The 13922-nt window shown below is 51.5% G+C and overlaps 1 protein-coding gene across 2 annotated transcripts in view; it reads right to left on the bottom strand.

Annotated features, from left to right (window-relative positions):
- Nucleotides 1–13922, bottom strand: part of RGS5 (regulator of G protein signaling 5) — a 50803-nt gene that overhangs the window by 18551 nt on the left and 18330 nt on the right. For both annotated transcript variants that reach the window (XM_081298164.1, XM_081298163.1), the window contains exon 2: nt 1957–2067. In XM_081298164.1, the coding sequence (XP_081154290.1) occupies nt 1957–2067 (111 nt within the window). The remainder of the gene's footprint in view (nt 1–1956; nt 2068–13922) is intronic.

Raw genomic sequence — 13922 nt, 5'->3', positions numbered from 1 at the left:
GCAAAGGGTGGGCGAACGTGGGGCCACTTGAAGAAGAGGCTGGTGGGGAGTACAGAGGCCCAGACGCTAGGAAGAATGCTGTAGGAGGAGGCAGCCAGTGGGCAGACACCCTGATAAACAAGTTGGAAGTCTAAGAAGAGGCAGCTGGTGGGCAGACACCCTGGTGCACAAGTCAGAGCTCTAAGGAAAGGTAGCTGGTGGTCAAGTGAGAACTCTGAAGAGGACAGAGCTCATGGGCAGATACCAGGTGGACTAGGCACACAAGCTTCCCTGAGCCATAAGCCTCAAGCCTGATAAGAAGGAGGCAAGGAAATGCTGGGTGGTGGGGCAGGTATAGGCTTCAATCTCTGCAGTCAGCATGAGAGTGAGTGGTTAAGAGCCAAGAAGGGCGGCTGAGACCTGTGCAGACTGGAATAGGCACAGCCCCGCTCTGTGGAGGGTTCAAGGGACAGAGAACCAGGAACCTTACCAGGCAAAGCTGGTTCTGGGGGAGGACACCGGCAGCTTTTTCTATTTTTCTCAATGGCCTAATTTTTATGCAAATATGAATGTTTTTTAAAACAATAAATAAAAGAAAGTGTCTCCCAGGAGAGGAATCCCTGCTAATGCCAAGGAGAGGGTCAGAAACACTTTGTGAAGAGAAGGTACTTATCCTCTGATAGAACGTGGGTAGAGAGCACCCAGGGGAGGAAAGAGATCAGGGTGCACGCACCAAGCTGCCTGCCAGGCAAGGGGCACAGACCCGGCGCCCCAGGATGGGTGGGCAGGGTGGCAAGTTTGGGAGCAGCAGATATCAGCAGGCACTCCCAGGAATGAAAGGATTTTCTCAACCCTGAGAACTTTTGGGAGGGGTGGGGATGGAGATCAAGGGGCAAGAGACCCTGCAGATGGGGTCCAGCATTCCTCCGGGGCTTTAGCAGGAATCCCTGGGCCCAGACTGCAAGCATGTCTGTGGGGCTTCCGAGCAGCCCGTCAAGGCAGGCACAGTGCCATTTCTTAATGCCGATCCCAGCAGGTCAGTACCTGACCCACTGGTCTGAGACTGCTGCTTCCTGCTGATGAGCCCTTTCAGCTGTGAGAGTCCACTGGAGGCAAATGGAGATGTCCACTTAGGGTGAATGGCAATTTTAAAAAGAAAAATCCATGTCGGTGAGTCTCAACTAGTCCAGCTAGTTGGAGTTGGGAGGTACCTAGACAGGCATGGCTGGTGGAGCACCCAAATGTTAGTTTAGGAAGGAGAAAGAAGCTGGCAGGCACACTCTGGTCTCCAGGATCTTCAGTGGTAGAATTCACCTGGTTTCTTCCTCTATGCAGAGAGAGGAGGGCTGCCCACCCTGTGTGGTAGTCTAGGAGCACGTGGGGACTCTGTGCCTCCCATGCTGACGGAAAGTGGGCCAGCGTCCTGCAGGAGCTGACATCTCGACTCCCTAGCACTGCAGCTTCCTGTGGTGCCTAAGTTCACCTGAGCACAGAGATCTTGCTCTGCAGGACTTAACAATGGCCATCCAGCATCCACTCTTCTCTGGACCTGGGAGGTCTCCACATTGGAGAAGAAGCTGAGTCTTGAATCATCTGCCTGACCCTCAGAGGAAAACGCTCCTCACACCCTGAGAACGCTGGCCCTGCCCCCAGCTGCCAGCTGCAGCCTCCTGGCCCATGGTCAGGGAGTGCCAGATCTGAGTGCTGGCTGACCAAGCAGGCGGCTGCTCCCTCTTACAGAGTATGGTATGTCTTTCCCAAGGTAAGGGCTCTTTCTCACTCTCCTTCACTGAGTGTGTGTGTGTGTGTGTGTGTGTGTGTGTGTGTGTGTGTGTGTGTGTTATTCTGTCAGTATCTGATATCGTCCTCCATAAATGGAATCATAGGGAAAGTTTATCTACAAGTCAACTCTCGGAGGACTCTGATCTGCAGAGAGTGATGAGGGTCTGTGGAGCAGGGGTGCCCAGGCTCACTCACTTCTGGGGCTTGGCTGGCTTCTGCACCTTCTCATTGTATGGAATGATGAGGTCAACAGCCGAGTCGGGCTTCTGCAGGAGCGTGCCCAACTTGATCTTGATCTCCTTGGCCCTGGAAGAGAGAGAGGGGAACAGGAATGTCACACCAGCACACAGATCTCAAAAACAGACCTCCTCTGCCTCCAGGAAACAAAGGACAAACCCATGCCACGGCCTCTGTGCTTTTGCAGCAGGAAGAGCACCAGTGCAGAGACTGCTCGTCAGCACTTCCAGGCTGGCCCTGGTTAATCGGCACCGTCTTGTTTTAATCGTAATCGCTATACATGCATTCTCTTCTTTACTACATAGAAGCTATAGTCGTGCCATTTTCATCCTGAGGATGAGAAAACTGAATAACAGGGAGCTTAAATACCTACGACAACCAGCCAGGGTGAGCCCGAGTGTCTCTGGAGTTGACAGGGTAATGGCTCTGCATAGTCCACCCATCCTCAGGACTCTGTGCCCAACTACCAGTTGGGTACATGACATTTTATAAATTACTGTTTACTGCCTGACCCCAGCTCCCCCTTCTGCAGGAGGACGGAGTGTGTCTAGATGTGTGTGAGCCGTCCCAGCCACAGCGTCATGTATTCTGCTGGGTGACATTCCTCTCCACAGGGCTTCCTCCTCAGCCCCAGTGCCTGGCCCCAGCCAGCTGGCAGAGCCTCTCACATGCAGCCACCTTCACAGAGGCACACTGGTGGCCTCGGACCTGCCAGAGCTGTCTGCTGCCCTGTGTGGCCAGCATTTCAGGGCGTGAATGTAGTCCCGGTTCTGGACTCCCCTCCTCCAAGATGCAGCCTTCTCACTCTCAGTCCTAAGGGTAATCTTGAGGTCATGCTTCCCTTTATCGGGACTGAGATAAAGAGCACTGAGCAATGCTCTGATTCTAACCAAGGAGCGAGCCCTGCAGACACCCAGATGGTCCTCGCCTGGGTGCTGTGGCACTTCACCCAGCTCTTAAGGGTGATGTCAAACTGTATGACATTCATGATTATGTGACTGTTTCCAATTTGACAAGAGAACTCCTGGAAAGTAGGAATCTTAAAGGCTTCCATCCCCTGTGCCTGGCAAAAGGCTGGCATGAAAAACATTCAAGAATACTTGCTGAAAATATCTAGGTCTTTTTCCTCATAGAGCTGTTAACATTTTTCTTTGAGTGGAAGCTAATCATAACCAGGCGAGACAGAGAAGCCGTGGGGTCAACCTGTAGTTAAGTTAGGTTCTGCTTCTTTTCCACAAACCACAGGGAGACCAGATGAAAGACTTCAAGTTACAGAATGCCAGGAGGAGTGATTACAGATGTCAGAGAAGTGAAGAGTACTCCATTAAATACCTAGTTTTGACACCCCATTTTCCTTAGCACAGGGGTACGATAACTACTGCCAAGAAGTCCATTCTGCATTGCCCATCCCTTCTGCTCTTTCCCCAAGACCTTCTTACCACTAACCCAGTGGGTTGGCTCCCTCCCTGCCCAGCACGGCAGGCTGTAGAACAAGATACTCTGTGCAGGACCAGGCCAAGCCGGGATATTAGGGTCCTCTAGGCTCAGGAGGGCGGGTGACATAGGAGCTCTGTGCAGAACCAGGCCAAGCCCAGATGTTAGGGTCCTCTAGGCTCAGGAGGGTGTGGTGAGGTAGGAGCTCTGTGCAGGACCAGGCCAACCCAGATGTTAGGGTCCTCTAGGCTCAGGGGGTGTGGTGAGGTAGGAGCTCTGTGCAGGACCAGGATCAACCCCAGATGTTAGGGTCCTCTAGGCTCAGGGGGTGTGGTGAGGTAGGAGCTCTGTGCAGGACCAGGCCAAGCCCAGATGTTAGGGTCCTCTAGGCTCAGGAGGGTGTGGTGAGGTAGGAGCTCTGTGCAGGACCAGGATCAACCCCAGATGTTAGAGTCCTCTAGGCTCAGGAGGGTGTGGTGAGGTAGGAGCTCTGTGCAGGACCAGGCCAAGCCCAGATGTTAGAGTCCTCTAGGCTCAGGAGGGTGTGGTGAGGTAGGAGCTCTGTGCAGGACCAGGCTAACCCCAGATGTTAGGGTCCTCTAGGCTCAGGAGGGTGTGGTGAGGTAGGAGCTCTGTGCAGGACCAGGATCAACCCCAGATGTTAGGGTCCTCTATGCACCTCTAGGTGTATTAGGAACCATGACACACTGAGTGTCTGGAACAGTGCACAGCCTTCACCTGATGTAGTACCATAGTCTGGGAGGTATTATGGAGGTTTTCTGCATTGTTCTTGCCTATAGAAAATCTGACATGAATGCAATTATGACACAGAAGTAAGTAAAATCGTCTTCAAAGACCTTCCCTATGCCAGGAGCAGGCTCTGTCTTATAAACACTTTTCGTTTCAAGTTTTCTGTTACTGTTTATTTATGCTTTCCCCATGAATACACTGTTTATACGTTGTAGATAAGTGCTCCAGATACTCCACAGAAAACTTTTACCATCGGTTTGAATCAGATTCCCAGGAGTCACTTAATTATAGTTGTTTTTTTTTTTAATGGAATTATGTGGAAATCAACTGTTTATAAAATTGTTGTAGATAATCACATTCCATTCCATTCCATGTTTCACATTTCATCATGTGTAGTAATCACGTTCCATTTCACTCAGCCATAAAGAAGAATGACTGTATGAGACTTGCCAGTAATTGAATGGCACTAGAGATGATCATGCTAACTGAAGTAAGCCAATCTCCAAAAATCAAAGGCAGAATGTTCTCTCTGATATGTGGATGCTAACACACAATAAGGGGAGGGAAGAGTAGAAGTTCATTGGATTAGACGAAGGGGAACAAAGGGAAGGGAGGGGGAATGGGAGTAGGAAAGACAGAATGAATGGGACGTCACTTTCCTATGCACATATGTGAACACAGGAGCAGTGAAACTCCTCGTCATGCACAAGCACAAGCTTGGGATCCTAATTAGAATAAGCCATACTCCATGTATGGATAATGTCCAAGTACTTTCTACTGGCATGGATATATAAAAAGGACAAATTTAAAAAAATAAAGGAAGTCACATTCCATTTTCCCCCTTGTTGGCCTCAGAGGTGGGAGGGGAAGCCCTGTTGGCGACGGATGCCTTGCTCCCTCCGGGGGCTGCCAGCACAGCCCCTCAGAGACAGCCTGCGTGGGGGATGCCAGTCTGCTTAATTAGAAGCCTGCTGGGGCACAAGGGCCTGGCTGCGTCTGTGTGCAGGATCCAGGGCAATCACAGTTGGAGTCACGCCTAACGTGGGCGCTTCTCAGTCTCAGGAGGAAAGGGTCGGGCCTGTTTCCTCCTGGCTTCTGGAATGCCTTCACACCCCTGTCCCCTTCCTCTCCTCTCAGCTGCACCCATAGGACTCCGGGAATGCAGCAGGACCAATGGAAACTACAACAAAGCCCAAGCTCACTGAATTATTTCCCCTTTAAAAATAAACTGGAGCCTAGCTGACCTTAGAGTCAAAAGCAGCTGTCTGGCCTGTTTACTGGCAGTTTATGAACACACCAGGCATTTCTTTCTGGCTGTCACTAAGGCCTGTTAACAGGAAACGATTTTATACCTTCTTACATCATCCTCCCTCTTGTTATCCTTTTGTTTTATAAGGAAAAACTTGTTTTGAAATGAAATCAATGGGAAATGCCCAGGTGAGAGTTTGATTAAAGGCTCAGAGGAAGATCACTCTTTCTGGAGATGACTCACATTAGTGGTTTCAACTGAAAGGGTTTGAGTGAGTTTAGGGTTCACCAGTTTTGAATCTGCTCCCTGTGTAGGTATGCGGGCTGCAAAATTAAAATTGAAAGGTACTGGCCAATTAACCTCAGTGCAGCCTAAGTCTCTGCTGCAGATGCCCCCTGCTGGCCAGGAAGGCATGAGCCAGCCCAAGAGCCTAGAGTCCAGGCTCCTTCAGAGGAAACACTACAAAAGCAAATTTGCATATAGGCAGAAAGAATATGTCATTTTTGCCTCCTAAAAATTCAGCAAACACCCAGGGAATATGAATGCAAGCGTTTACAAAACTTACTACAATCAGTCTCAAGAACTGAAAGAGGAAATGGGCCAGCCAGTCCTGGGTAACTGAGCTCAGAGGTACATGGAGCCCAAGAGGGGCCGCCAGACATGACAGCCCAGAGGACACTGGCTCACTGCGCCAGGCCACCAAGAAGAACTTGTGGGCTGGAGGCAGATAGGACATGGGATCAGAGAACTTTGTGAGACAGGGAGAGCTCAGGAGAGACAAGCAGGGCTAGTGAGATTCCAGGACCTGCACAATACAAGGGCATGTGGGTGGAAATTAGGTCAGCTCTATGACGGCAATTCTCAAGCCCAGGGTCCTCTGAACACAACTCCTAAAATCAAGATCAGCTCTCAGGCAGGGAGAAAGCGGCAGTGATTCAAAGGGGTGGAGAAAGAACATCTATCACTATGGCATCTTGCCTTTTTCCAAATTAACGCTTTGTTAGAACTGTATAAAATTTACCCATTGCTTGGGCTTGATCAGAGTATGAGAGCACAGAGGTCTGGTGCAGGACAGGGTGCTACAGTATGTATCACTGTCTTAGCAGAGGTCTGGTGCAGGACAGGGTGCTACAGTAGGTATCACCATCCTAGCAGAGGTCTGGTGCAGGACAGGGTGCTACAGTGTGTATCACTGTCCTAGCAGAGTTCTGGTGCAGGACAGGATGCTACAGTATGTATCAACGACCTAGCAGAGGTCTGGTGCAGGACAGGGTGCTACAGTAGGTATCACCATCCTAGCAGAGGTCTGGTGCAGGACAGGGTGCTACAGTATGTATCACTGTCCTAGCAGAGGTCTGGTGCAGGACAGGGTGCTACAGTATGTATCACTGTCCTAGCAGAGGTCTGGTGCAGGACAGGGTGCTACAGTATGTATCACTGTCCTAGCAGAGGTCTGGTGCAGGACAGGGTGCTAGAGTGTGTATCACTGTCCTAGCAGAGGTCTGGTGCAGGACAGGGTGCTACAGTATGTATCACTGTCTTAGCAGAGGTCTGGTGCAGGACAGGGTGCTACAGTATGTATCACTGTCTTAGCAGAGGTCTGGTGCAGGACAGGGTGCCACAGTGTGTATTACTGTCCTAGCAGAGGTCTGGTGCAGGACAAGGTGCTACAGTAGGTATCACCATCCTAGCAGAAGTCTGGTGCAGGACAGGGTGCTACAGTAAGTATCACTGTCCTAGCAGAGGTCTGGTGCAGGACAGGGTGCTACAGTATGTATCACTGTCCTAGCAGAGGTCTGGTGCAGGACAGGGTGCTACAGTATGTATCACTGTACTAGCAGAGGTCTAGTGCAGGACAGGGTGCTACAGTGTGTATCACTGTCCTAGCAGAGGTCTGGTGCAGTACAGAGTGCTACAGTATGTATCACTGTCCTAGCAGAGGTCTGGTGCAGGACAGGGTGCTACAGTATGTATCACTGTCCTAGCAGAGGTCTGGTGCAGGACAGGGTGCTACAGTATGTATCACTGTCCTAGCAGAGGTCTGGTGCAGGTCAGGGTGCTACAGTGTGTATCACTGTCCTAGCAGAGTTCTGGTGCAGGACAGGGTGCTAGAGTGTGTATAACTGTCCTAGCAGAGGTCTGGTGCAGGACAGGGTGCTACAGGGTGTATCACTGTCCTAGTAGAGGTCTGCTGCAGGACAGGGTGCAACAGTGTGTATCACTGTCCTAGCAGAGGTCTGGTGCAGGACAGGGTGCTACAGTGTGTATCACTGTCCTACCAGAGGTCTGGTGAAGGACAGGGTGCAAGAGTGTATATCACTGTCCAAGCAGAGGTCTGGTGCAGGACAGGGTGCTATAGTGTGTATCACTGTCCTAGCAGAGGTCTGGTGCAGGACAGGGTGCTACAGTGTGTATCACTGTCCTAGTAGAGGACTGCTGCAGGACAGGGTGCAACAGTGTGTATCACTGTTCTAGCAGAGGTGTGGTGCAGGACAGGGTGCTACAGTGTGTATCACTGTCCTAGCAGAGGTCTGGTGCAGGACAGGGTGCTACAGTATGTATCACTGTCCTAGCAGAGGTCTGGTGAAGGACAGGGTGCTACAGTGTGTATCACTGTACTAGCAGAGGTCTGGTGCAGTACAGAGTGCTACAGTATGTATCACTGTCCTAGCAGAGGTCTGGTGCAGGACAGGGTGCTACAGTATGTATCACCGACCTAGCAGAGGTCTGGTGCAGGACAGGGTGCAACAGTGTATATCACTGTCCTAGCAGAGGTCTGGTGCAGGACAGGGTGCTACAGTATGTATCACTGTCCTAGCAGAGGTCTGGTGCAGGTCAGGGTGCTACAGTGTGTATCACTGTCCTAGCAGAGTTCTGAGGCAGGACAGGGTGCTACAGTGTGTATCACTGTCCTAGCAGAGGTCTGGTCCAGGACTGGGTGCTACAGTGTGTATCACTGTCCTAGTAGAGGTCTGCTGCAGGACAGGGTGCTACAGTGTGTATCACTGTCCTAGCAGAGGTCTGGTGCAGGACAGGGTGCTACAGTGTGTATCACTGTCCTAGCACAGGTCTGGTGAAGGACAGGGTGCTACAGTATGTATCAATGTCTTAGCAGAGGTCTGGTGCAGGACAGGGTGCTACAGCATGTATCACCATCCTAGCAGAGGTTTGGTGCAGGACAGGGTGCTACAGTATGTATCACTGTCCTAGCAGATGTCTGGTGCAGGACAGGGTGCTACAGTGTGTATCACTGACCTAGCAGACGTCTGGTGCAAAACTGGTACTGCAGTATGTATCACTGTCCTAGCAGAGGTCTGGTGCAGGACAGGGTGCTACATTATGTATCACTATCCAAGCAGAGGTCTGGTGCAGGACAGGGTGCTACAGTGTGTATCACTGTCCTAGCAGACGTCTGGTGCAGGACTGGTACTACAGTATGTATCACTGTCCTAGCAGAGGTCTGGTGAAGGACAGGGTGCTACAGTGTGTATCACTGTCCTAGAAAAGGTCTGTTGCAGGACAGGGTGCAAGAGTGTGTATCACTGTCCAAGCAGAGGTCTGGTGCAGGACAGGGTGCTATAGTGTGTATCACTGTCCTAGCAGAGGTCTGCTGCAGGACAGGGTGCTACAGTATGTATCACTGTCCTAGCAGAGGTCTGGTTCAGGACAGGGTGCTACAGTAGGTATCACCATCCTAGCAGAGGTCTGGTACAGGACAGGGTGCAACAGTGTGTATCACTGTCCTAGCAGAGGTCTGCTGCAGGACAGGGTGCTACAGTATGTATCACTGTCCTAGCAGAGGTCTGGTGCAGGACAGGGTGCTACAGTATGTATCTCTGTACTAGCAGAGTTCTGGTGCAGGACAGGGTGCTACAGTGTGTATCACTGTCCTAGCAGAGTTCTGGTGCAGGACAGGGTGCTACAGTGTGTATCACTGTCCTAGCAGAGGTCTGGTGCAGGACAGGGTGCTACAGTGTGTATCACTGTCCTAGAAGAGGTCTGGTGCAGGACAGGGTGCTACAGTATGTATCACTGTCCTAGGAGAGGTCTGGTGCAGGACAGGGTGCTACAGTGTGTATCACTGTCCTAGAAGAGGTCTGCTGCAGGACAGGGTGCTACAGTATGTATCACTGTCCTAGCAGAGGTCTGGTGCAGGACAGGGTGCTACAGTATGTATCACTGTCCTAGGAGAGGTCTGGTGCAGGACAGGGTGCTACAGTGTGTATCACTGTCCTAGAAGAGGTCTGCTGCAGGACAGGGTGCTACAGTATGTATCACTGTCCTAGCAGAGGTCTGGTGCAGGACAGGGTGCTACAGTATGTATCACTGTCCTAGGAGAGGTCTGGTGCAGGACAGGGTGCTACAGTGTGTATCACTGTCCTAGCAGAGGTCTGGTGCAGGACAGGGTGCTACAGTATGTATCACTGTCCTAGCAGAGGTCTGGTGCAGGACAGGGTGCTAGAGTGTGTATCACTGTCCTAGCAGAGGTCTGGTGCAGGACAGGGTGCTACAGTATGTATCACTGTCCTAGTAGAGGTCTGGTGCAGGACAGGGTGCTACAGTGTGTATCACTGTCCTAGTAGAGGTCTGTTGCAGGACAAGGTGCTACAGTGTGTATCACTGTCCTAGTAGAGGTCTGCTGCAGGACAGGGTGCTACAGTATGTATCACTGTCCTAGCAGAGGTCTGGTGCAGGACAGGGTGCAACAGTGTGTATCACTTTCCTAGCAGAGGTCTGGTGCAGGACAGGGTGCAACAGTGTGTATCACTGTCCTAGCAGAGTTCTGGTGCAGGACAGGGTGCAACAGTGTGTATCACTGTCCTAGCAGAGGTCTGGTGCAGGACAGGGTGCTACAGCATGTATCACTGTCCTAGTAGAGGTCTGTTGCAGGACAGGGTGCTAGAGTGTGTATCACTGTCCTACCAGAGGTCAGGTGCAGGACAGGGTGCTACAGTGTGTATCACTGTCCTACCAGAGGTCTGGTGCAGGACAGGGTGCTACAGTGTGTATCACTGTCCTATCAGAGTCTGTTGCAGGACAGGGTGCTACATTATGTATCGCTATCCTAGCAGATGTCTGGTGCAGGACAGGGTGCTTCAGTGTGTATCACTGTCCTAGCAGAGGTCTGGTGCAGGACAGGGTGCTACAGTGTGTATCACTGTCCTAGCAGAGGTCTGTTGCAGGACAGGGTGCTAGAGTGTGTATCACTGTCCTAGCAGAGGTCTGGTGCAGGACAGGGTGCTACAGTATGTATCACTGTCCTATCAGAGTCTGGTGCAGGACAGGGTGCTAGAGTGTGTATCACTGTCCTACCAGAGGTCAGGTGCAGGACAGGGTGCTACAGTGTGTATCACTGTCCTAGTAGAGGTCTGTTGCAGGACAGGGTGCTACAGTGTGTATCACTGTCCTAGTAGAGGTCTGTTGCAGGACAGGGTGCAACAGTGTGTATCACTGTCCTACCAGAGGTCAGGTGCAGGACAGGGTGCTACAGTGTGTATCACTGTCCTAGCAGAGGTCTGTTGCAGGACTGGGTGCTAGAGTGTGTATCACTGTCCTAGCAGAGGTCTGGTGCAGGACAGGGTGCTACAGTATGTATCACTGTCCTATCAGAGTCTGGTGCAGGACAGGGTGCTACATTATGTATCGCTATCCTAGCAGATGTCTGGTGCAGGACAGGGTGCTACAGTGTGTATCACTGTCCTAGCAGAGGTCTGGTGCAGGACAGGGTGCTACAGTGTGTATCACTGTCCTAGCAGAAGTCTGTTGCAGGACAGGGTGCTAGAGTGTGTATCACTGTCCTAGCAGAGGTCTGGTGCAGGACAGGGTGCTACAGTGTGTATCACTGTCCTAGTAGAGGTCTGTTGCAGGACAGGGTGCTAGAGTGTGTATCACTGTCCTAGCAGAGGTCTGGTGCAGGACAGGGTGCTACAGTGTGTATCACTGTCCTACCAGAGGTCAGGTGCAGGACAGGGTGCTACAGCATGTATCACTGTCCTAGCAGAGGTCTGGTTCAGGACAGGGTGCTACAGTATATATCACTGTCTTAGCAGAGGTCTGGTGCAGGACAGTATTGGCTTGTATCACTGTCCTAGCTGACACGTAATTAACTGGAGGGTTGTGGCAAATAGCTTTATGGTCAGTTAGTGGGAACCATTCTTCATTGGTCCAATTTTAGAATGGTGGAGGAATGTGGAGACCTCCGCACATAGATGTGTTAGTGACTTGTGATACAGTTGCACCTGTCCATCTCTCCAAGGACACAGAGTCCTTCCTCATGTGCTGGGGCTGGATATTGATGCCTGAGGCATGCAGGCGGCTGAGGGAGCAGGAGTCAGCCCTGTTGGCTGTATCCATGGGAAGCACTTACCCTTCAGCCCTTGCACCTCCCACAGTGCTCTAAGGCCCCCCTCAGTGCGTCCTCCTCACCACAGCTGCATTCTCTAGAGTTCTCAGTTCTGCTGCTGCCACCAAGCCCCTCACGGGCAGCCTGAAGGAAGAGACTGGGGAGTCCAGACTGCTTGAAGAAGCTGGCTTTCGGTCAGGACTGTGGGGTCAGCACCTGCTATCCCAGGTAAGGGTGGAGGAGTCCTTGAGCCCATGAGTTCCAAGCTGGCCTGGGCAGCAAAGCTGACCTCATCTTAAAACACCATAGCCTGGCCTCACACAGCTTCTCCTTTTGCTCATTCATTTAGTCAAGATAAAAAATATGCTTACTGAATGCCAGACCCTTGGCATTCACTATGACATGTTTGAAATTCCCCATGATAGAAGACAGTCCTCTCCAGGAGTTTATGTTCTAGTTGGGTGAGACAGACACAAAACAAGGAATGGGAACCATGAAAAATGATGGCTTATTGTAAAGGAGACTGGTTGTAACTGTGTCTGTTTGTAACTGTGCTGGCTGTAACTGTGGCTGGTTATAATTCAAGCTGGCTGTAGTGGGAGCTGGCCGTCATTGCACAGTGTGACATCTGGGCAGTAGCTGACCTTTCTGCTGGCCGTAGTGTGGAATGCACTTCTTAGTGGTCATCAGCAGCTGTTTGAAGGTCATACTCCCGAGGTGACTGCTCTGTGTCTCGGCCAACCTGGTCAGGATCAAGGCCATACACTGCCAGTCAGCAACACGGCGCTGGCAATGAGCTTCCTGTGTGGGAGACAGTGGGCTCCCTTCAATCATGGCACTGATTCTGGAAGATCTGGATCGGGGACACCACTCTGGGAACAGCTGCCCCAGCCACAGGATGGCAGAAATGTGCACTTAGCCCTCAGCCTACCACTAACTACTAATAGTTATAGGTATCTACCCAAAACACCTGGAGTTGGTCATGAGCAAGTTGATATGGGCTCATCTTCCAGGCTGCTTACTATCTGAGGGACCTTGTGCAAATTCTGCAATATCTCCGGGCCTTAGATCCATCAGCCCCAGAAATGATGGTGACCGTGAATGCTGCTGTAGGAGGAGTGGGAGGAGTGCAAGAAGTAACGCGTCGTTGCAAAATCTCCCTGGCGCCTGGCACAGGAATGGCACTCAAGTCACGGCCGGTGTTGTGCCACTGCTGTCACCCACCTTCTTGTCACCACCTCCACTTGGGTAACAGGTATGCACTTAGCTGCCTTGAGGCGTTTCCTATTCCTGGGGAGTCACATTTGATTCCTTAGGCTCTGTCCCTCCTCAGTGGGTGAATGGACTCTCTCCTCAAATTTGACTTTCTTGGTAATGTAACAAAGACACAAATGTGAAAAGAATTAAGATAAGCCAGATGTGATTCCTGGTGATTCCACATGTGGAAGGTAAGAAGAAAGCTAGGCTTCAAACACCAGGAGACAGTGCACTGTGAAACAGCAACTGAAAGAAGAAATGAGAGCTGACTCATTTCAGGCACAGGAGGAAGGTCCACTGCTTCCTGGTCACCTGGGAGAAACACATCCTGTCTCCGGGGTCTTGAGATGTCCCAGGGTGCACAGCCAGGTGAGATCCCAGTCGTCGAACTGATCACACAACCCCTGAACCCACCATCAAGGACTCCACCAGGGTCCTCCAGCCAGGGACAGAATACAGGCAACCTGGACCACTCTACCGACATTGGCTCTCCTCCCTGAGGAGCCAGCTCCAGTGTCCCTCTGTGTGCACTTTCCTCTTGCGTAGAACTCCAGGATTTGAGCTCCTGTCTCTGAGAAGATGATAGGAGCCCATTCCCACCTGTTCCCCACCCAGAACTCCCCGGGGAGAAACGCAAGCTCATCCCCCAAGAGGATGGAGAAGACCACTTCTCAATGAATGATAAGAAAAAAGCAGGAAAACCAAGAGGGGAGAGAGGGGCACCCTAGGGCAAGGCCACGGCAGCCATGTAGGTTCTCTAGCTTGTCACCCCACACCGCACACCTTGGCAGCACCACAGAGAGGGACGGAGAAGCGGTACCCCTAGCACCGGGAATCTGACTGGAACCCAACCTGCAGGACAGACAGAGAATGGAGCTTCAAACAGGAAAC

Source organism: Spermophilus citellus (genome assembly GCF_964194105.1).
Source record: "Spermophilus citellus genome assembly, chromosome: 6".
Lineage (NCBI taxonomy): Eukaryota > Metazoa > Chordata > Mammalia > Rodentia > Sciuridae > Spermophilus > Spermophilus citellus.
Note: the sequence above shows the minus strand (reverse complement) of the source record. Positions and strands in the feature narration are given on the sequence as shown.